Source organism: Propithecus coquereli, unplaced genomic scaffold (assembly GCF_000956105.1).
Source record: "Propithecus coquereli isolate 6110/MARCELLA unplaced genomic scaffold, Pcoq_1.0 Scaffold840, whole genome shotgun sequence".
Lineage (NCBI taxonomy): Eukaryota > Metazoa > Chordata > Mammalia > Primates > Indriidae > Propithecus > Propithecus coquereli.
Window position 1 is genome coordinate 60,410 of NW_012154619.1, and position 23,506 is coordinate 83,915.

General features: G+C 52.7%; 2 protein-coding genes across 2 annotated transcripts; one reads left to right on the forward strand and one right to left on the reverse strand.

Annotated features, from left to right (window-relative positions):
* The first annotated feature begins 9,462 nt into the window (after positions 1 to 9,462).
* Positions 9,463 to 15,324, forward strand: AP1S1 (adaptor-related protein complex 1, sigma 1 subunit). Its single transcript, XM_012663944.1, has 5 exons — positions 9,463 to 9,574; positions 11,376 to 11,554; positions 12,177 to 12,285; positions 13,541 to 13,678; positions 14,926 to 15,324. The coding sequence occupies exons 1-5, from the start codon at positions 9,572 to 9,574 to the stop codon at positions 14,971 to 14,973; spliced, it is 477 nt and encodes a 158-aa protein (XP_012519398.1). The 5' UTR covers positions 9,463 to 9,571; the 3' UTR covers positions 14,974 to 15,324.
* Positions 15,325 to 16,652: 1,328 nt separating this feature from the next.
* VGF (VGF nerve growth factor inducible) lies at positions 16,653 to 19,703 on the reverse strand. Its single transcript, XM_012663945.1, has 2 exons — positions 19,491 to 19,703; positions 16,653 to 18,991 (listed from the first exon to the last, which is right to left on the reverse strand). The coding sequence occupies exon 2, from the start codon at positions 18,969 to 18,971 to the stop codon at positions 17,118 to 17,120; it is 1,854 nt and encodes a 617-aa protein (XP_012519399.1). The 5' UTR covers positions 18,972 to 18,991; positions 19,491 to 19,703; the 3' UTR covers positions 16,653 to 17,117.
* Between the last annotated feature and the right edge of the window lie 3,803 nt (positions 19,704 to 23,506).

A 23,506-nucleotide genomic window follows, 5' to 3' on the forward strand; every position in this document is an offset into this window, starting at 1 on the left:
ATAAATACAAAGAATATGCCAAAACAGTCCCTGCCTTTTTCTTCCAGTACAAGAAATCAAAATATTGTTGGTTCGTAGACCTCTCCGGTGAAAGGGACCTTTGTGAAACCTACACCCACAGGCGCGGGCATGTTGACCTGCCATGGGTGACTCCGCAAGACTGCTCACCATGGCTCTGCCACAAGGCCCCAAGGACATGCGTGTGGGCAGGGTGGGGCAGGGGTGCTGATTCTCCCCCAAGCATCACCCTCACAAAGGAAAAAGGGATCCCCCAACCACTATCCCCCCACCCAGTCCGGCTTGCTCGTGGTCACTGTCCCTGTGGACTCCCAACTCTGTTCGTGCCGTTTCCTCCCACCACCAAATACCCTCCACCTACCGCCACTCCCCATTTCTCCAAACCCAGATCGAGTTCCATTTCCTCCACCTAGGGTGTCCCCTTGCGTCCAGCCAACATCATCACTCTCAACTTGACACTTACCGGTTTTTCTTTTCCCTGGTCTGTGACAGTACTTGCATTCATGTCTGCTCTTTAACTTTGTGTGTGCGCCTTACCTTCCCAATCCAATCTAAATACCAGGTTCCTTAAAAACAAGACTCTTTTGTGATATATATTCTTACTATCCTTCCAAATACAGTGTCCTGAAAAGTCTTTTATTCTCGTCCTCCACTATCTTAAAGGCTCCTGGCAGAGGACACACTTCCCTCAATTAGTTTCTGTTCATATATTCAAAAATAAGTGTTTAAACTGAAAAAATAGGCTGGGCGCAAGTAGCTCGTGCCTGTAATCCTAGCACTTTGGGAGGCCCAGGTGGGAGGACTGGTTGAAGCCAGGAGTTCAAGATCAGCCTGAGCAAGAGCAAGACCCCATCTTTACAGAAAATAGAAAAATTAGCCAGGTGTGATGGTGCGTGCCTGTAGTCCAAGCTACCGGGGAGGCTGAGGCAGGAAGATGCCTTGAGCCCAGGTGTTTGAGGTTGCAGTGAGCTAGGCTAATGCCACTGTACCCTGGCCTGGGTGACAGAGCAAGACCCTGTCTCAATAAAAAAAAAAACAAAACTGAAAAAATACCAATAACTATCTGTCAAATTTGTGTGCTGTCCAACTCTAGAACCCTAAAGATAGCACTGACAGCGCCAGCCCTCTGGATACCTATCTCATTTCTTAATAGACACTAATTATGGTCTGGGGGTTCTTGGTCAAAACAATGTCTGGTAGTTAAGAGGTAGTGAGTTCTCTGTCACTTGAAGTATTCAAGGACAGCCAAGGTGACCACTTGGTGGGGATGCTTCAGTGATCAGGGTATAAGACAAAGTAACTTTTTTAAATTATGAAAAATAATGCTCACAGTAAGACAGTCAAAGGTTCAAAAAGGTAAAAGTAGAAACATAATAGGCCCCCAGTTTCTTGGGTGTTCTTTTAGAACTTTACTAAGCATTCAACAAGCATATTTAAAGCTCTTTTCTTTCACACAAATAAAGTTATTATATATAGATACATAGATATATAGAGAATTCTACAGTTTGCTTTATTTGCCTAATGAGCGAGCCATCCTAGACATCTGTCCCTAATTCTTTTTATCAGCTACATGTACAGATGCACTGTAATTCCTTAACCACCAATGATGGGCACTTCAGTTGTTTCAGGCTGTTGTCATTGGTGGTGCTGTTACCAACAACGCCATCCTTACATAGTTATTCCAGTGCTCATGTACCCCAGGATAACTTTCAAGGGACGGGACTAAGTGTCTCTCTTAGCAACCTTGCAATCCTGAAATTGTGTGATTCTAGTAACACAAACATTTTCAAATGGTACAGAACAATCGAAAGTGATCGTTTTGCCTGGTTAGAAGCTTACCTTTTCTCAAACTTAAATAAGACTTCACGACTTTCTTACATGAGCCCTCTGCCATGAATAAAGATAGAACTAGGAGAACCTCCACATTATCTTTTTCTCTGAGATGATGTTAGACTTCCCTGGAGCAAATTCTGGTCATAGTGTTTTTGAGAGTGAATCCAGAAAGGGTATTCGTTCATTTACTCACTCCTTACTCATTCAGCATGGACAAAAGGCCTTCTAGAGTCTGCCCCTCCCATTCCTGCTTCCCTCTGAGAGTCAATCCAGGGGCATCCTTGGATGCCTCCAACGTGATGTCTCAAAGGGGACACAGTGTTGGATGCCCCCTCCTCACAGAGTCCTCTCTTTAGATTGCCTTCTTCAAGCTTTCTCCTCTCTTACAACACCAATGTAGTAAGAGGGGTCCCAAAGTTGAGGCAAGCTTGGAAGGAAGAATCTTCCTCTCTCCTTAGAAAGCCAGTGGGAACCAGGGCGAGAGGCTCGGAATGGGTAACTTACTAAAGCCACTATCAGCTTTGGAGAGAGATGCTCTTTTAACCTCAGTGAGTTTTTCATCTTTCCTCTCCTGTTCTCACTATGCAACTGGCAAGCTTTGTAGGACCAAGATATGGTTGTAGAACTAGAGAAAGAAAAGGCCATAGAGACCACTTGGCCTGCTTTTTTTTTTTTTTTTTAGCTAGCTTAGCCCGGAGTTGCAAACACAGATGTGGCCTGATCAGGTTCACAAGATCACTCTACCCTGGGATTTGTGGTTAAAATTTCAGCCGGTACTAAAGTATTCCTCTTTCTGCCTCATCCTCTTGTACACACACCTCTTTGGGCTCATGGGGCAGCTGCAGTCATGAAGGCAACAGTCCAAGAATTCAGGGACACTGGGACCCACGTATATCTTTCAACCTCCTTATACCCTGAAAATACGACCAATTCCAGGCCCTGGGCCAGTGGGTGACAAGCTACCCATCTGTAACAGATTTGCTTAGAAACCTAAAAAGCCTCATTTTGCACAAAATGCTTTAAAAAGCAGAACATGTTAGCCCTAGTTCTGCAGTATACAGTTCAAAAACTGTCCATACATGCTGAGAAGGTGCAAGAGCAAAGAGTTCTTCAAAAGGCCCCTCACCACAGAGGAAGTTTGCTCCAGGAAATGCCCCATTGAACAGCACTGTGTGCTTTTCGAAGATACCGTGAGCACAAAGACCGCTGGTGCGGTCAGTTCTGTTTGACTTTGCCTGGGGCCCCTTCCTCAGCTGTTCTAAGTTTGTCTTCCTTTCTCTCTTTCTTTAGAAATGAAAAACTAACAGGATCTGCCTCCAGCTACCACTGCTGCAGATTTCTTGTAAACCTCCCCCAGTAGAATTATCTGCCCACATGTGTTCTAAATCCCTCGATGGTAAAAAATATTCTATCGGCATGAAATTTGTCAAGGAGACATCTTCTGTTTTCCAAAGCATTTTTTTAGGTAGTTCCTCAAGTAAGTGTCATAATAATAGTAGCAAACACTTACGAGGAAAATTGAGACACTGAGAGGTTGGGTAACCTGCGCTATTGTTACTATTACTCAACAGCCCCAGGGAGTTGGGCACCTCTGCTCCTTGCACTACACCGTGGCGCCTCTCTCTGTGGCATGTGTGAACAGGAACAAGTCTACCTGAACACCAAGAAGGGCTCGGACGTGGTCAGGAACAAAGGTGCTGCTCTCGAGTGCCAGTTACCTGCGCCTTCCGTGCTTACACTGGCCGCCTCACAGCCTGACAGCCACGTCCTAAACAGAGTCGTTGATCCCCTAGCCACCAGATGTCGCTTTGACTCCAATGGAAAGCTCTCTGAAGCAAAGCAGCTGTGGCTTCAACCCAAATCTTGCCAAGTTGGAATTCCATTCAATTTAACAAGTATTTATTTAAAGGCCGAACTTTGTACTGGGTACTGTGAAACATTAACAAGAAAGTGTAAGTGATGCCTCTAAATATCAGGTAACTAAGGAGAACTGACACCAAAAAGCTGGATGAAAGCTATGTAAGTCCCTGTAAAAATAATTGGAAGGGGCCAGGAGTGGTGGCTCATGCCTGTAATCTTAGCACTTTGGGAGGCAGAGGCGGGAGCATTGCTTAAGGTCAAGAGTTCGAGACCAGCCTGGGCAACATAATGAGACCTCATCTCTACAAAAAATATTAATAGAAAAACTAGCTGGGTGTGGTGGCGCGTGCCTGTAATCCCAGCTACTTGGGAGGCTGAGGCAGGAGGATCGCTTGAGCCCAGGTGTTTGAGGTTGCAGTGAGCTATGATACTACTGCACTCTAGCCGGGCCAACAGAGCCAGACCCTGTCTCAAAAAAATAAAATAATTTTTCTAAAAATTGAAAGGAACATTGTAGAAATGGTTGCTAAAATCTGGACTGAAACATAAAATACTCATCAGAGAAGCAGCTGCCTGAGGATAAATAAGATGGATTTGGGTCTGCAGGGAATGGTAGGACATTCTAGAAAACAGCATGAACAAAATCACAAAGGAAAAATTACAGCAAGGCATGTTCAAGGGATACACATGAGAGTGAAGTCCCAAGTCGCCAGGTTGATTTCAGACTGTTCACTCTCTCCTCTGAGAACCCAGCCACTCTCCCATTGCCCTCTCCTAATCTAGTCAGGCAAGTCTTCCTTGAGTCCCTTAAATAAGCCACACTTCTCTGTTGCCCTTTATGTCCCAGCCTTACAGCTTGCAAATCTAGAAAAAGACAGCAACGTCAACGACAACAGGAAACCAAGAGACGAGATGCTTTCTGGAGAAAACGGAAGGAAGAGGTAATTTGTTTTCGGTACGTGAAGTTTAGGATGACAATGGAATTTGCAATGGGGAATCCCATATACAGTTGTTCAACAAATATTGGGTACCTGCTGCGTGTCAGGCACTGCACTAGGCACAACAGAAACAGCAAAAGAAGACGGTTTTATCATCTAGCAGGAATGATAGATATAAAATGCATAATACTAAATATGAAAATAGAATTGGGCATATTTTGGATAAGAAGTAAGATTTAAATGTCTACACTAGTAACCATCTATACAGATCATAATTGAAGCTAACCAACAAGCACTGTGCTGGGTGCCAGGAAGACATGACAGATGTAGGTGACACCATCCTACAGGGAGCTTACAACCCGCTGAAGAGACGAGGCGGACACATATGCAGCCGGGCACAATATGCCACGATAATGCAGTTTATGGAGCAGAGTTCTCAGTTACCAGCAATAGAAGCCAACTCTGGCTATTGAAGCACAAAAGGAAATTGGGGAGCTCAGGGAACCACCAGGACAGTCAGAGAACCAGGGATGGGGGGAGGTCTCACACTAGGAACAATGTGCCACACTACGCCTGTGCCCCTGCCCGTCCTGTGGATGCCATTGGTGCCACTCCCCTGCTGCCCTAGGAACTTGACCCTCTGACCCGTTGCTAGGGTCTTATCTACCCTCCATCACCTCATACCCACCTAAATCCCTCCTGGACCAAAGTCTCGGCAGGTGCACGGATGGGCAGAGCCCAGCAGACATGTCCATGCTGTGCCCACAAAGAATGCTACAAAAGTCAATATCTGGAAATCTGAATGCTATACTGGGAGGTTGGTCTGTCTCTCCCTCGAGTATGGAGCATTTCTATACTCTAAGAAGGGGGTTTAGAGGGAGGTAAAAAGAATGACAAACATCAACCACAGAAAGTGTTCAAATGTTCAGGACCATAAGGGGCAGCATATGATAAGGTCCTACATGATTGCTCATTAAAAAAAAAAAAGAAGAAGAAGAAAAAATTTTTTTAAAAGAGATTACTGCAAATGACACCATCAGAGAACTATGAATTACTACTATGGTTTGAACGACAGCATCCCTTCCAAAATTCATGTGAAACTTAACACACAGTGCAACAGTACTAAGGGCTTTGGCCTTTAGGAAGTGATTAGGTACCCTTATAAAAGGGCTTGACAGAGGGAGTTGCCCACTTTTTTGCCACTTCTGTCCCTCCCACCACAGGAGGACACAGTATTTGTCTTCTCCAGAGGACGTGGCAACAAGGGGCCATCTTGGAAGCAGAAAACGGCCCTCACCATAAACCAAACTTGCTGGTACCTTGATCTTGGACTTCCCAGCCTCCAGAATTGTGAGAAATAAATTTCTGTTGTTTATAAATTACCCAATCTAAGGTATTTTGTTCTAGCAGCACAAATAGACTAAGACAACTAGATAAAGAATGGGCCAAAAGCGGGTGCGAAGAGCATCACATGAAGGAAGAACACGGATCATCAACTTACAGGGCCGAAAGGATTCAGAAGTCTCCAGGGCCACTCTGTCAACCACGGCAGGAACCACCTCTGCGACCGCAGGAGGGAGGCATGGGGTATTAGTCTGTTTTGTGTTGGTATAAAAGAATACCTGAGATTGGGTAATTTATAAAGAAAAGAGGTTTATTTGGCCCATGGTTCTGTAGGCTGTACAAGAAACATGGCACCAACATCTGCTTCTGGTGAGGGCCTCAGGAAGCGTCCAATCAAGGCGGAAGGCAAAGGGGGAGCAGGCATGTCACCTGGAGTGAGCAGGGGTGTCACATGGCAAGAGAAGCAGCAAGAGAGAGAGGAGGGGGTGCTCACGCTCTTTTAAACAACCAGCTCTCACGTGAACTAATAGAGAACTCACTCATTACCACAGGGAGGGCACCAAGCCATTCATGAGGGATCTGCCCCCGTGACCCAAGCAACTCCCACTCGGCCTGGCCCCACCTCCAACATCAGAGATCAAATTTCAACATGAGATTTGGATGGGACAAACATTCAAACTCTATCCCATGGGGAGGTATCAGCAAGGTTTATAGAACAAAACAAACATCATCCCTACCTATGAAGGAGAATCTCGCCTCTTCCATTTTTCCACTTATATTAATACAAATGGCACCTCTAATCTTCCACGCTCATCTCTGATTCTTCTCTCTTCTTCTCTGCTTAGATGGACGATCAACTTCAGTTGATTGGCCCATTAGAGGTCTCTCTGATTTGTCCCTCTCTGTTTCATCCTTGTGATTGGATTCCCAAAACTGCCCCCTGGATGATCTTCAAGCCTTCCAGCTGTCCTTTCAAACCGTCCCACATATTACTATAAGATTATTTTCTTAACATTGTTTTCACCAAGTTATTCACCAGCTCAGACAACCATAATGACTCCCGGCTGCCTACTGAATCAAATCTAAACTCATCTCCGTGCACAAGCTGTATTGGATCCACTAACTCACAGATTCTCCACCTTCATTGCTCACTAACAAAGAAGAAATCCAGCCCCCCATCTTTTAACTACTTTGAACCATTTGAATTCTATGATTCATATTTCTAACAATTCTCTCATGAATCTTATCGTTTCTGCAGTTAGGCATACCTCATCGAAACGAGGAATTCTAGAAAGTGTCAGCTTTCCAAGGAGTGTAGGAGTGTACATCTATAGAGCTTCCAAATTTCCACAGGCTGTTGCCTGGGTCTCTGCCTTATGTCTTTACCTCACTGCTAAATACTTCTTTATGCACAATCTTCTCTTCTCTCTCATGAGCGTATTTCTTTTTATTTGTTTTGTTTTCTGCCTTTTTACACATTTCTATTTCTTCTTTTCACTGCATAATGATACACCCTTTCTGACTCTAACACCTTGCTTTATTGATCTTATTCTTGACCTAATAAATAACACGAAGATAGTTTAGCCAACTATCTATGCCATTGGTAAGATATCCCATTGGTAATACCATGTACTTTAGATTATGCTGTTGGCAAGCCTAAGGTGTAGGCAGAGAAAAAGAAACAAAAATGAAAGGAAAAATAAGAAAAGGTAAAAAAAAAAAAGGAAAAGTTGGGAAGGAGAAATAATAGCTACCATTATCACGTGATTAAAGTGTCCTAGATACTTTCTATACATTACTCCTCAGAACCACCTTGGAAGGTATGTACTGCTGTCCTCGTTCTTGAAATGAGGAGATGGACAGTTAAATAACTGGCCTGAGTCTGTACATTTTAGTAAGAGTTAGAGACAACATTGCATCCCAGGTGAATTAGGCCCACCCTCTTGCCACTAGAGCATGTTACCTCCATAACAAAGAACAAGGGAAAAAAAAAAAGAACATAGAGTGGAGACAGGTAAGGCCTTACCAACAATTGCTTCAAGTGCTACTCAAAAATAACAGCATCATTCATTGCCAAAAATATCTAAAAATAGATATTAAGTCTACAGCATGACAGAATTTAAGATTTTCTCTTCCCCTTGTTTCCACACCTCCTTAGTTCACTGCATGGAGACACACACACACACACACACACACACACACACACACATTCACTCAGCTATGAAGCTCATATTACAATTTACATCCTTCTCACCTTTACATTTAGGTTTGCATTTCATCTTTCTCTTTCTAGTTTTGACTAACACTAAACCTTTTAAGATTCTCTTTATTTCTTCCCCTCTTGCCTTAATTCATTTTTGAGACAGAGTCTCACTCTGTTGCCCTGGCTAGAGTGAGTGCCGTGGCGTCAGCCTAGCTCACAGCAACCTCATACTCCTGGGCTCAAGTGATCCTACTGCCTCAGCCTCCCAAGTAGCTGGGACTACAGGCACGAGCCACTGTGCCTGGCTGATTTTTTTTTTCTATATATTTTTAGTTGTCCAGATAATTTCTTTCTATTTTTTTTAGTAGAGACGAGGTCTCACTCTTGCTCAGGCTGGTCTCAAACTCCTGAGCTCAAATGATCTGCCTGCCTCAGCCTCCCAGAGTGCTAGGATTACAGGCGTGAGCCACCGCGCCCAGCCTCTCTTCCTTTTCTTTATATCCCTTTTATATCAGCCCCTCCTTTTCTCTGGTATTTCTCATCTCCCTCATTTCCTACACATTTCTCTTACTTTATGATGAGAGTGTCAGGCAGGTGTGGTGGCTCACACCTGTAATCCTAGCACTCTGGGAGGCCGAGGGTAGAGGATCGGGAGGATCGCTTCAGGCCAGGAGTTCAAGACCAGCATGAGCAAGAACAAGACCCCGTCTTTATTAAAAATATAAAAAAATTAGCCGGATCGCTGGAGCCCAGGAGTTTGAGGTTGCAGTGAGCTATGATGGTGCCACTGCACTCCAGCCTGGGCGGCAGAGCGAGACCCTGTACTCCCCGCCTCCCTATACTTTCCTCATTCCTGCCCCACCACTGCCCTTTTTTTTCCTGTTGTCCAGGTCATTCCTCCTCCGCTACACATAATTCCCACCCTGGTCCCTCTTAATTGCCCACACCCCTTCCACTGGCTCTCCCTGCCTTCTCAAGAACTTCAAGGATCCTCCCATCTCGATCACTGAACTTCGCACCCCTTTTCCCGCCTTTTTCCCCCTCAACACTCCAAAGCGCGAGGACTTCATTGTCTTCCTCCCCCATCCTCCAACCAACCCCCACCAGACATCCTTGTTGCCATGACGACCGAGCTACTCAAAGCTGAAGTCAAGGACCTGGTTGCCATGGCTTCTGCTTCTCCGCCTCCTGCCCCGCCCGCGCGCCCTGCAGCGTTGGCGCCTGCGCAGTGCGTAGAGCGGCGGGGCTCACAGCCTGGGCGGGCCGGGGCGGGGTTTCAGCCAAGAGGGCGGGCTGGGGGAGAAAGGATAAGAAAGGGAGTGGAGCTGGCGCCTACGGTGGCCGAAGTGGGACGCGCCGAGCCAGAGGCTGCAGGATGGTAGGCTGTGCGAAGAGGGAGGGGAGGGGGAAGCGAGGGGCGTGGGCTGCACCTGCAGGGGTCCTTGGGGGCCGCCCTCGGTCTGAGCCGCTCTTTCTTCCCTCTGGTCCTCGGAGGCCTCACTTACCTGGGCGGGTGGGCGGACCGGCCTCGGAAGGAAGAGCTGGAAATGGCATTCGGGAGAGGGGCGGGGAGGGGGCGCATTTGTGGGACGAGAGGGCTGACTAGGGGACGGCGGGACCGTCCCGAGCCGGAAGGATCGCCCGGGTCTCGGTCCAAGGGGGCCAGACCACTGCCGCAGGGAAGTCGCCCGAGGGAGAGGGCGCTGGGGTCTGTTCGTGGAGGGAGGAAGCCGGGGTCGCGGGTCACCGAGACCCTCTTCCCGAGCGGCCCAGACCGGAGCGCAGGGCCCCTGTAGGGAGCGGGGTGTGGGAGGGGATAGTTTCCGGATCCAAGGAGTGATCGCCCTGCCTGGGTTCCTGGCCATGTTCGCCTGGAGGCTGGGCCGAGGTGGGGAAGCAAGTAGGCTCCAGGTCTTGCTCTCAAGGACCCAAGCTTTGGGATCCTGGGCTCGAGGTTCTTCGTTCTCCGCCCCCCATCCCACTCCCTTTCCGGAACCCAGGCCTTCCGTCTTCCTGCTCGCTCCCCACCCCCCTGTCTTAGCCACCCAGAGCTCCCTTGCGCCCCTCTGTTCTCCTTTCCCACCACCAAAAAAAAAAAAAAAAAAACAGTTCTCCTCAATTCTGATTTTTAACCTACTAAGCTAGTACTGTTCCATCCACCCAGGGATTCCAGCCCAGGTAATGTCCATGGAGAGGACTGCTGGGAGAAGGAGATAACTCCAGGATGTGGCCCAGACCCCCTGGAACTGGGAAGCCAGGGTGTAGGGGGTAGTGAGGGCTCAGCACTCCATCCCACTTCCCCTAGCTTGCTCTTTGTTCTACAAACATTCCCTAGAGGAACCCCCTGGGTGTCATGCCCTGAGGGATTGAAAGGGACCTCTGGTCACCTGGTGTCTGGCCTGGAGGCACCTTAAAAGGAAGAAAAGTTAAGAGAAAAATGTCAGGGGCCAAATGCTGGCTGGCTGAAGAGAGAAGGGTGGAATTTGGACATCCCAGTCCCATGTGTGGCATTAGACATACGCAATGCGGAGAAGGATACCCCTGGGCACAGGACTGGCACAGGAGGCCAGTGTGTTGGGGACATCATTAAGGACTTATGGCTAGGATGGAGTAGAGAATTAAGGTAGCTTCTTGAGGAATAAAATACGCAATTTCAGCATGGTGGTGGATAGAGGGAGCATGGAAGAGAACAGGCATCTCTTTGGCACCAGCTATGGGCTTCTTGTCACTGTACTAGGCATTTTACATATCCTTGGAAATAGTTCAGGGAATAATAATAATAATAATACCTAACAGGTTATAGTGCCTGCCATGTGCCAGGCACTGTTGTGTATATTGATTCATTTAATCCTCCTAACTCTGTAAGGTGGGTACTTTTATCATCTCCATCTTACAGATAAGGAAACTGAGGCCCAGAGGCATCAAGTCATTTGCCCAAAGTTGTACATAATTAATAGAGCCAGGATTTGAACCCAGATGACAGACTCAGTAGCTCTGGCTTTCCCCAGAAGGCAAAACAGACACCTGCTGGTGGGGACACCTAGAGTGGAGGGGCTGGATTTTTGAAAAAAGTAGGAGCAGGAGCTGTGGGTAGAGAAGAGTTAGAGGGGATGAGTTTGGGGAAGAAAGAGGCTCAGAGAATCAAATCTCTGACCCTCACTTCTGCCCTCATCCCCTAGATGCGATTCATGCTGCTGTTCAGCCGGCAGGGAAAACTGCGGCTGCAAAAATGGTACCTGGCTACTTCAGACAAGGAGCGAAAGAAGATGGTTCGGGAGCTGATGCAGGTTGTTCTGGCTCGCAAGCCCAAGATGTGCAGCTTCCTGGAGTGGAGGGACCTCAAGGTTGTCTATAAGAGGTGACTCCCCACCTACTCTCAGACCTGCCTAGATCGTGCTAGATTAGAGTTTGCAATGGGTTAAAAGGGCTGAGAAAAGGCAGTCCCTTAGGTGAGGGAGACCTGGGAGCTGAGGACATCTGAAGGACAGTGGTGAAAGCTTCCTTTACTTTCCAAACTCCCCTTGAAGAAATTCTTGTTCCCCACTTGGTTTTGCTGAAGCCTGACACCTGCCTCAGGTACATACTTCTGTCCCTATGGCCCTATCTTGTCCACTGCACACGTCCCTTGTAGTCTCATTTACCAGTCAGAAATCCTGCCCCACTTTTCACAACACACAGACACACATACAACACACACACACCCTTTCCGGTTCCTTCTCTTCTGAGCAGGTGAATTAGTTGGCTCAGGTTTTCGCTGAGTCAAACCGAGCAGGTCAGAGGGCAAGAAGGAAAGAGCATGTGTCCTGCTTGTTTGTAAGACAGCACTAAGAGATAGAGTGAGCTGCTCTTTGCATACCCTAGGGCCACCCCACCTGTGTCCAGTCAGGGCCCAGTCCCCAGGGCTGGTTGGAGGTTTGAGCCTGGGATGCCTGGGTCCTGAAGCAAGCTCCCAGCTGTGCTGCATGTGCCCCTCTCCTCAGATACGCCAGTCTCTACTTCTGCTGCGCCATCGAGGGCCAGGACAATGAGCTCATCACGCTGGAGTTGATCCACCGATATGTGGAGCTCCTGGACAAATACTTTGGCAGTGTAAGTCTCCCCACCCGCCCCAGTTTCCATACCCAGAAATCCCCTCTTCCTGTTAAACTTTGAGGCCTTTCCAGTCTCCGCCCTGGAAGTGTCAGGGGAGAGGTGAAGTTGGAGCAGTGAGAATAGTAATTAATCTCCCTTTTTAATCTTTAAGCCTATTAGCCTTGTCCCTTAATCATCCCTGAGCTGGGGGGAGGATGGGGGCAGAATCTGGTACTTAATCTCCACGGAGAGCCCAGCCTGAACTTCTCACACAGAGACCAAGTTCAGGTTTTGTTAGTGGTTCCTGACTTTGGCTTTGCACTGGAATCTTCTGGAGAGTTTTTAAAAATAGCGATGCCTAGGTCCCATTCCCAGAGATTCTGAATGAACTTATCTGGGGTATAGCCTGGGCATTGGCAGACAGCTCAGATCTGAGATGGGAAATAGTAATAACTCCATAATTTGTATCCCACTTAATTTACAAAGTGTGTTCAGGTTCTTGTGTTTATTCCTCATTTCATCCTATAAGTAGGTATTGATATAAAAACTGAGGCTCAGGCCAGGTGCAGTGGCTCATGCCTGTCATTCCAGCACTCTGGGAGGCCGAGGCGGGAGGGTTGCTTAAGCTCTGGAGTTTGAGACCAGCCTGAGCAAGAGCAAGAGCCCATCTCTACTAAAAATAGAAAACTTAGCCAGGCATGATGGTGCTCGCCTGTACTCCCAGCTACTTGGGAGACTGAGGCAGGAGGATCCCTTGAGCCCAGGAGTTAGACATTGCAATGAGCTATGATGATGACACCACTGCACTCTACCCAGGGTGATAGAGCGAGACTCTGTCTCAAAAAAAAAAAAGAAAGAAAGAAAGAAAACTGAGGCTCAGAGACATTCAATGACATGTGTAGCTAGCTGCTCAGTGGCAGAGCCCTGTTTAGAACTCAAGTCTTCTACCCCATGGTCCAGAATCTCCTCCCTCCCTGCCCCACAGTGCTAAGGAGAGAGGCTAGCCCAGCCTCGGTGGGAACATGTCACAGATTTGGGGGGAAAGGCAAGGAGAGCCACAGAGAAGGGTCGAATAGGACAACTAATAGTTCATGATCAGGGAGAAAGAGGCAAGAGGAAGAGAAAAAAAAAAGCCAAACCTAGTACCAAGGCCTGGTGGTTGGGAGGACATGAGGCCTGGGGCCAGAACCCCAGGTGGGAGGAGTGGTCTTAAGAAAGGTGGGGGCTGGGAATGCACCTTGAAGCTCAACGCAGCCTCTGCTTCTCCTCCCAGGTGTGCGAACTGGACATCATCTTCAACTTTGAGAAGGCCTACTTCATCTTGGATGAGTTTTTGATGGGGGGGGATGTCCAGGACACCTCCAAGAAGAGTGTGCTAAAGGCCATCGAGCAGGCAGACCTGCTGCAGGAGGTACGGGCCAGGGACAGTGAGGAGGAGGAAGAGTACCCTGGCAGAGGGTGCCCTGCCTCCCCTGGACACCCTGCCTGCCGCCAAGGGGGCCCCCCTCCCTGTGGCATATGGCCTCCACGGCGCCCCGCTCTCTAGCTTGTCCTTAAGCCCTGATCCCAGGGAGTGGGAGACAGGGGGGCAGACAGCCCACCAGTGCTCCCCTTGTTCCAAGCTCTGTCTTCCTCCCAAGACCTGAGGTGTCTTGTCCCAACTGAACCTCTTTTGTCCCACGCCTCTCTTGGCATTAAGGGTTGCTTAGAGAATTAGAGAAGGGGAACATGGCAGATGATTCTTTTCTTCTCTGATTTCTTATCCCACCCCACCTTTTTTTTTTTTTTCTTTTTTTTTGCACACACCTACTCAAAAGCCTCTGCTGCTCAGGAGCAAAAGGCTGTGGGAATTTGGGGGCTGGGGTCAAGGGTGCCTGGATCCAGTGCCCCTGCTATCCAGCGCCCCAACCCTCACCCCATTACTGCCTGCCCCCTCTCTGCTGTGCCATTGCTGAGCCTTGATGCAGGGAGATGAGTCACCGGAATCTGCAGTGATGAGTGAGCGGCCTGAGCTGGCTCTGAGGAGGGGGAGAGATGGGGGTGGGGGGGCCCTCTCTGCAGTAGGAGAGCCCCAGAGCTGAGCTGGCCCCTCTCCGGTCCAGCGTCCCCTCGACATGCACACACTCACACACACTCACACATGCCTGTGCCCTGGCGCACACACCCACCCGTGTTACTAGTGCTCTGCTCAGGCCCTAATGACTCATCTTTCTGCAGTCTGGTTCACCATCCCTCAGGGACCTGGTGCCAAACTCCTACTGCCTCCCCCTACTCTGAAAAACAGCACCCCACCATCTGCACCCCCAGCCCCCCAGCAGCAGGTTTCCGTTCTCCCCGTCCCAGCTCCACTGCCTTTGCCCCCAGGTACTGAGGAGAGCCCCTGCTCCCCAAGCTCGGGGCTTTAGGTTCTCTGGGTGGTGATGGACTGACCCTGGACCCCACTGCCACCATTCATTCACTGGCTTTGGGTGGCCCCAGGAGGCTGGCGAGCTGCCCTGAAGGGCCCACAGCACCCCAGCCTTGGGCTCACATTGGCTTCTCTCCCCCTCCCCATGTCTCTCTATGCTCCCCCCAACCTTCCTCGTGATTGCTGTCGTCTTGCCCACCCTGTCTGCCTCTCCTGGTGTCTGCGTCACCCTCTGTCTGTCTCTGCCACAGGAGGATGAGTCGCCACGCAGTGTGCTGGAGGAGATGGGTCTGGCGTAGTCCGGTCGCCCAGCCGGGCATGGAAATGGGAACTGGTGGGGAGCAGGGCGTGAGTGGCTGCTTCTCCCCGTCTAGCCCAGGGCCCTTTTCTCGGTGGGACCCTGCTGCTCCTCTGCTGCCTCACCTTCCTTTGGAGTGAGCTGTGGGCTCTCTGGCCCTTGAAACATTGCCTCCCTCCACCCCTCCTTCCTCTTTCCCCTTTGCCACTGAAGGTTCTAGGAGCTAGGAGACAGGAAAATGTGACCAAGACAGGGGTGCTATTTGGCTTTCATTCCCTGCCTTTGAAGAACCAATGCCCCCAGATGTCCTCCCCTCCCTATAACTGTAAATATATAAATATGTCAGGTTAAAGGGAAAAGGTTTTCAGGGCTCTTCTCTTCCCCGTGCCCGTGACCTACCTCCACCCTCCCCCATCCAGCCAGGGCAGCTCCTCTGCCTGGGAGGGCTTCCCTACGGTGAGAGGGAAGGCCTTTGCCCTCCCCTGCCCACTCCTTCTCCTTGGCTGTAGTGGGGCCTCTGTCCAGTGCCAGGGGAGGAACAACGTAGTTAATTTTTTTCTAACCTTGCCACTTTGAGGGAAGGAAGGGTTGGGGGAGGGGAGGGCTTGGTGGGAGCTGGCCCTTTCCCTCCCTTCACTCCAGTTCCGGGCGAGGCAGGAGCTGGGGGAGGGTGGGGCTGTGTGTGTCTGCCTTTAAGTCCTTTCTTCTGAAATAAAAGGAGAAGCATTTCTGGATTTCGCTTGCCTTGGGCTGTGTGGAGAAAGGCCCGGCTGCTGGCGTCACTGCCCTTTAGCTTCTTGCCCTAAACTAGGAACTACGGTTGCCAGACTTGGGAAGAACAATAGATGACACTCAGCTAAATTTGAATTTCAGATAAAAAACAAATAACTTTGGGAGCAGGGGAACCATGTCCCAAGCAATGTTTGGGACACACTTAATTCTAATGACCTATCTGATGTTTATCTGTAATTCAAATTTAGGTGTCCAGTATGTTATCTGGCCACCTCGCCCCAAACAGATTTTCATGCTCAATGCCTTTGCCCAGGGAGGAACAACTCCTGGGGACGTGGGTCCACTTCTCCTAAGATTTCTTTGTAGGAGATTTCATTTGCCTGGCTTAGTTTCGTTTGGGGAGGATAATCAGAAGTTCAAGGGTATCTGAGATTAGAAAAGGGTTAAGAAATGGGGAGAATTGGGGTTTCCCTGTGGTTATCACCCCCTGCTCCCCACATTTCTTGTGAAGCACCTAGGACCAGGGAATTCGGGGAGCAGTTAAGGGAGAGGTGTCTAAGCAGCCCCAGCATCAAGGAAAGAAGAGCCTCCAAAGTACCCAGAGCTGTGGCACCTTCTGTGCAAAGTTATTTTCTTTTGAACCAGAAGCTTGCTGGGCTCATCCCAGACAACCGACTCTGTTACATTCCACTCTGCTTCTCTCTGTCCAGCCCTGGGGACCAGTGCCTTTCACTACCACCACCCCCAAGCTGGACGTGGACTTCCGAGTTTCCTAATGGGTGTGAGCCATACTCTGCCCCCAAATACGGTTTCAGTGGTTCTCCAACCAACCCTGGCTTTGGTTTGGGGTAGGGAGCCAGGACGAGTGTTGTGGCTGGCGCTTCCCTCACCGCCCCTTGGGAAGGACCACACAGGCCCAAGGGGACGGGTGAATAACCGAGAACAAAGTCCTAATAAAATAGTCACTTTTATTTCTTAGCAAAACTATTTCCTCCGTGAGGGGTATTTACAACAGAGAAAGGAAAGAAGGGTAAATTCACAGCGACTTGGGAGTGGGTGGAGAGGCTCTGGGAGGCCCGAAGGGCTGGAGACAGACACACTTCACACAATTAACTGGAACTGCTTTTTCCGGTTTTGGACGGGGACGTCCCGTCCCTCCGGGGGAGGGAACTCGCACAAACCACCTGCCCGCCTGGGCTGGCCCCGGGTCACCCGTGAGTGAGTTTTGGGAGTTCGGGCCACAGAAAGAGGTCCGACAGGTCCCGGCACAGCTCGGGGGCGGGGCGGAGGCGGGGCCGGGCGGCGGCCGAGGGGCGGGGCCAGGGCGCATGCAAACACCGACAAGGGAGAGGACGACACGGAGGGGGGAGTGGCGCGCGCGGCGGGGTCGCGCGGGGGCGGGGCCGGGGCGGATCACGGGCGCCGGAGCAGCACGTGCTCGATATAATTCTCCAGCTCCTCCTGCTCCTGCAGCCGGCGCTCCTCCGCCTCCGCCTCCTCCTGCGCGCGCCGCGCCTGGGCCTCCCGGTCGGGATAGTGGCGCGAAGGTGGCAAGGCGTGGTGATAGTGGCGGCGGCGAGAGGCTGCAGGCGGCTGCAGTGTCCGCGGCCGGATATAGTTTGGAAAAGGGTGGTAGGGCCCTGGGGGAAACACCTCGTCCTCCTCCCGATCCCAGGGCGGGAGCACCTCGTTCCAGTCCGGCAGCTCGTCTCGAGCAGGGGCGGGGACCGGGGGCGGGGGCTGCGGGGAGCGGACGTGGGTGGGGGCAGGGGCGGCCCGGGGGGCCGGCACGGGCTCGGGAGGGGCGTTCTTCTTCCGCTTCCGCTTCTCCTCCACCTCCTCGATGATGCTGACCACGTCGTCAGCGGGCAGGTGGAGTCTGGTGGACAGCTCGATGAGGCTATCGATCGTCTGCGGGTCCATCTCCTCGTCGTCGTCCTCCTCCTCCCCGCCCTCCTGTGTCCCTTCATCCTCCTTCCGTCGGTGGCCCGGCGTCTCCTCCTGGGAGCGCTTGTCCTCCGCTCCGGCTTCCCCGTCCTCCTCCTCCGCGAACAGTAGCGCGTTCTGCCTCGCCCTCTCCGCCTCCTCCGCCTCGGCCTCCGCCTCCGCCGCCTCCTCATCCTCTTCCCCCACCCTCTCCTCCCCGCCGCGTCTCTCCTGCTCCGCCTCCTCCTCCTCCCTTTCGCTCTCTCGCTCCTCCGCCGCCTCCTGCAACCCCCGACCCCCCGGGCCGCGCAGCCGGGCCCCGCCCTGCAGCAAATACTGGAGCAGCAGGTCGGAGGCGAGGTCGGCCAGCCGCTCTTCCTGCGCTGCGGCCTGCCGCGTGGCCTCAGCCTGCCGCCGCCCGGCCTCTACCTGCGCCAGCCCTTGCTGTAGAAGGCGCTCCCCCGCCTCGGAGCCACCCAGGAGTGAGCTCTCAGGCCGGCGCGCCTTGGGGAAGGGGGCACCCAGGCCTTGGTACGCCTTGGACAGGGGTGCCAATGCCTCGCCTAGGTGTGTTTTGGGGGAGGTCACTCCATCCCCGAACTGGTGGGTTTCGGGAAGGGGCCCGCTCTCGGGCATACGCGCCTGGAATTGCGAGGAGCCCGGGGGCGGCAGGGGCGCGCGCTCTGGGACGCGCGCCTGGAACTCTCCCCAGGAAGCGCGCCACACGCGCTCCGGCCCCGGGCTCTCCAGATTGACTCGGGTCAGCGTGTGCGTGCGGGTTTCCGTCTCTGCTGCCGCTGTCTCTTGCTGGCGCTTAGCGCTACTTGGACTGAAATCTCGCAGTTCCTGGAGCAGGGACGCTAGCGCTTCGAGCTCCTCGGAGGGGTCGCCTGCCTCGGGCCCATTCTCCTGAGTCTGAGGGCGAGGAGGAGCCGCAGGCTCCTTGGTCTCTGGCGCCGGGAGGCTGTGGGTCTGGCTGCGCACGGTCTCGGTCAGCAGAGCTTCAGCTGCTTCCTCCGCTGGCCCCTGCTGGGAGCCGCCTGGCGCGGGGGGCGAGGCTGGGTGGTCGAGTGCCTGCAGCAGCACCGCGGCCAGCGCCCGGGGATCCACGCCCTGGAAAAGCTCTCCCTCGTCCTGCGGCTCGGAATTTCGAGCAGCTCGGACCTCTAGGGCGCTGCTATCCTTTTGCCCGGGCACTGCGTCCCCAGCTACCGGCTCTTTATGCTCAGAGCTGAGGGGAGGAGGCTGCGCCTCAGGGCGACCCGGGGGCGCTGCTCCTAACCCCTTGATCAGTAGAAGGAAGCAGAAGAGGGTGGAAGCCGGCAACCTGAGGGATTTCATGACCAAGAGGCTGCCAGAGACTGAAAAAGAGAAAGGGCCAAAGAAAGAGGATTTCTGTAAGAATTACCCGCTCCTAATTCTACATTCCCTCCCCCACATTTAAGCAGGAAATCCGGGGCTTCCCTGATCCCCTAACCTTACCCAGAAGAGGGACGGTTAGGAGCACAGGAGGAAGATGTTGTGCTGATCTCTGGAGTCGTGTAAATGGGAAAAGAACGCCCGAAACCCTCGCTCACCCAGTGCCTCCTCGCCCCCTTCCCTGAGCCATCTCACTGCCATCGCCCACGTACTAAGCAGCAAGGATAAGAAAAAAAATCTATGCTCCCTCCCCATAGGACTTCCCGGATGGTGCGTGGGCGACTTCAGCAGCAAGAGAAAAGCTGAGACTCCCCCATTTACCAGGGACCCTTACTGGGGGCTCCCCGCTGTGTTTTCAACATCCCCATCCAGGAGGAGAGAGAGCCCTCCCTCACGCCCACGGCTGCAGAGGGTTTGAGGGACGGACAGCGGAGTATTTACCAGCTGGTGTCACGACGCGGGAGGTGGAGAGGAGGGTCGGGGTAGGGTGGGACAGGGGAAGATCGGGACGCGTCCGCCTGGGCTCCGAGCGGTGGCTGGGGTATGAGCGACGGTCGCAGTCTGGCGTCCAGTGGGCTGGGCTCAGCTGGGTCGGCGCAGCTCCGAGCGGCTCGCTCGCTCCGGCTTCAGCACGCTGGACAGCGCCCGCGCCTCCACCGCCTTATAAAGGGGCGCGCGCAGGGTCACGTGGGCGCGCCCCGCCCCATTGACGTCAATGTTCATTCATGGGGAAGCGGACGGGCGCCCGGAGGAGGGAGAACGCCCAGCGATTGGAGGGTGCCTACCTATCCCTGCCTGCGCCTGCGCGTTGGGGCCTTCGGCTCGAGGGGTGTGCGCTAGACGAGCTCCGGGAAATGAATGAATGAAGGAAGGAAGGAATGAATGAAATGCCAAGGCGGGCGGGGCGGGGGGCTATGAATGAATGAAGGAGGGACGAAGAGAAAAGGATGAATGAATGAATGGGAAAATGAATGGAAGGGTGGATGCAGAGGAGCTGGAAGGCGGGAGGGTGGGTTACAAAGCAACTTGCAGCTGTGAGAGCCCGCGTTGCTGAACGGAATAGGATAGGGGCACCCTCAGCGTCTCACTGGGCACCACTAGGAGATCGATGCTGGGGACGGGGAGGATAAGGATTCGAAAGCCGAGGAGTGGGCCGGGCTCCCACCCCGAGACCGTGGTCCGTAGGGAACACGCCCAAGGACGACGTGAACCTGAGAGAAGAGGGAACGATCTGCGAGCCTGCGGGCGCCGTCCGCGGGTCTGCAGCGCGGGGTGGTGGCCCCAAGCCGGGGCAGATGGGTGGATCTTGCGATTTTGGCAATCCCATCGGAAAGGGTCGAGTCGGCAGAGAAAGGGGAAAGACTGAGGATGTGTGTGCCTCTAGGTCGTGTCTTTTCACGACCCGTGCGTGTCTGGAGAAAAAGGTGTGTCTGTCCTTCTGTCCAGCTGACTGCCGCGTATGTCGGGGCCCCCGCTGTGCCCCTTTTCAGCCCACCTCTCCCCACCCTCCTCCAGTTTCTTTCCCTCCCGCCGCTTCCCCCACCCTCCAAGGACGTTTGGAGGGCGAGACCAGACCAGGTGGGGAGGGGGTTGCGCAGGTGGGGGGGTGACTCAAGTCCAGCCCTCTCCACCGCTTAAAGGGAAGGTTTGAACGCGATGCGAGGGGGGCCGTGCAACGTCAGAGATAGCCCCTCTCTGCCACCAGACCTTTCGACCGTATCTCCTGCCAGAGGGGTTGGGGCTGGGGGCTTGGACAGCTAGAGGTTCCGGGGGTGGGGGGAGATGACGCACAGATTGCGCAAAGAGAATCCATCAGCGAGCCGGTCCGATGAAGGGAGACCAGCCGTGGGCGGGGGAGGGGGGGAGGACGGAAATGGGGAGGGGGCAGGGGAGAAGGGAGGACGGCAAGGGGAGCAGCCACCGCAGGAATGAAGCGGGGGAAGGAGGGAGGCTGGAGGGGGCTGCAGTGCAGGCAGAGAGCGGTGCGGGGGCGTGGGCAGGGAAAGGGGGGAGTGACAATGACACACGCCAGACACACAGAACTGCGGACACAGGGGTGCCCATGGGCGCACACAGGGCACCCGCGCCCTGAGACTCTGGAAAGCAGGATCAGGGCTGTCAGGGGCTCAAACACTCTTTCAGAGACAATCCTCGCCCCCCTCCTCATCTCTTCCTAGCACTGACCCTTATTCTAACACACCCCCACCCCCCGCCTCCACACACACACACTCACACACTCACGTGCTTTCCCTCTATAACCAGCAGTGGTTTCTCGCTTCCATCAGTGGCTCGACTTTCCCAGAAGAAAGCCCATCAGCTCTGCGGGAAAAGAGGTGGGGAGGAGTGGAGAGAGAGGAAAGAGAGAAGAGATGGGGACAGGGGAGGGTGAAGGAAAGAAGGAATCTGGAACAGGTAGAAGGATCAGACTAAAGGATAAAAAAAACACTGAGAACCAAGGTGACTGGAGATTCCAAAGAAAGGAGGGAAAGGAGGGGACCGGAGACCCTGAGGCAGTGCCTCACCCCCCCACACACAAAACTCTTCAGGGTCTCCCCATGCCCCTCTGGGCTCCCCTCCTTCCTCTTTTCCCTCCCCATCTCCCCTTCATCTTGCCAGCCTGGTTACAGAGAGCAGCGGGGTGGGGAGGGGGTCACGTTACCTTCGCGAGGAGGATGAATCAGAGAGAGATGGCTCAGACATCTGGAGAGGGGGAGGGGAAGCCATCCGAGAGAGAAGGAAGGGGGAGAGAGGGAGCCTAGGGGGTCTGACTGAGAGGCTGCTGGGGATTAGAGACCAAGTGCAAGATGAGGGGAGACAGACACCGAGAGAAATTATGTATTTGCCTGTGTGTGTGTGTGTGTGTGTATGCGCATGCACGCACCTGTACATACATGTACATGAGTGTGTATGTGTGTTTTTGTGTGTACAGAGATTAATGAGTTACATCGGACAGGGCGTGGGGGGGGGAGAAAAAGAAAGGGAATGCGGGGGACCAATTGTGTATTTAATCAGATTGAGAGTGGATGGGCATGGCAGTGCTTCCAATTTAAATATGTGATCTTCTCTTGCAATCTGTGCGTCTGTGTTTTTACTTGTTTCCAGGTGTCTGTGTGTGTGGGTTCCGATCTCTTCTGAATGCCTGTATACCTATGCAGTTGCGAGTCTTTGAGTGCACCTAGTTCTGGACATCTGCTGGTGTCTGAAACATGTGCCTGGCTTGGTGGTACACAATCGTATGTGTATGTGTGTGTGTGTGTGACTTTGTGCATTTCTCTGGATCCTTCCATACTTATACGTTGGTATACGTTGGTGGCTATGTGGACTTCCCTGTGCTTTGATCTTTCTTGCCCCTCCCCCCATTCACCTTCATTTCTAGATCTCTGTGCAGTAAAGCCTCAGAGTCCAAGCCACTCACCTGCAGCCCCCAAGTTCTGGGTCCCTGGCCCTTGTTTTCAGAGTGTTCACCATTCCTCCATTTTCCCTCAACTCCCCATCCCTCCTTCCCTCCACTTAAGCTCAGAAGCCCAGGAGAGCTTCTCAGAAATTGACATCCCAAGAGCCTGGGTCATCCTATGGTTGGATGAGGGGAGGTGGAAGCATGAAGCACCAAAGGCAATAGGCTTGGGGGTTCCACAATCTGGGTCTTGACCCCTCATGTCTGCACGGTCTCTTTCTACCTCTCTCCATCCCAGTTCCCTACCGGGGTCAGCTCATTCACACACGCGCGCGCGCACACACACACACACACACACACACACACACACACCTACCTACCAGGCGTGAGCCCTTCATACCCTGCTGCCTCTAGGGGCTTCTTGAAAAGGACTGGACTACGGACAGGTTCCTGGGATGGGGAGAGGAGGGAGATAGCAGGAAAGAAAGAGAAATGGAGGGAGAGAGCTGGAAGAGGCAGAGCTGAGATGGGGACCTGGAGGGGATGCCTGGCATTTGCTCTGAGTTGTTTGTATGAATCCATCTCTGTCTTTGTTTCTGAACCGCCCATGCTCTCCAAGAGGGTAGCAGGGGAAGATGGGGTCCACAGAGTAGTGATCCCAGCTGAGGATCTGGAAAACCAGAGGAGGGGGCAGAGGACTGGGTCTTTTCCCTGAGAAGGTCTGGGAGAGAAAGAGGGGGCAGGGGCTTGGGGTCCCTGAAGCTCACCGTCCCCCTCTTCTCCTCCCCCTCCCCCCAACTGGTGACTCACCTCTGCAGCCTTTCATTGCGTCAGCCATAGGGGGACAGCCAGGGAGGGGGCACTTTGTGAAAGGGGCAGGGGTCCCCACTTTGAATTGAAGGAAGGGGCTGAAGGCCCCCTGAAAATGAACCCATTTAGAACACATTGCCTTACCTGCTACCCACCCCAGGGGTGTGGAGTCCTGGGACAGGGATGGGGAGAGGGCTGGGGGCCACACGGGGGGGTCTGGAATGATGAGTGATGAGAAAGGGGTGCTCACCCT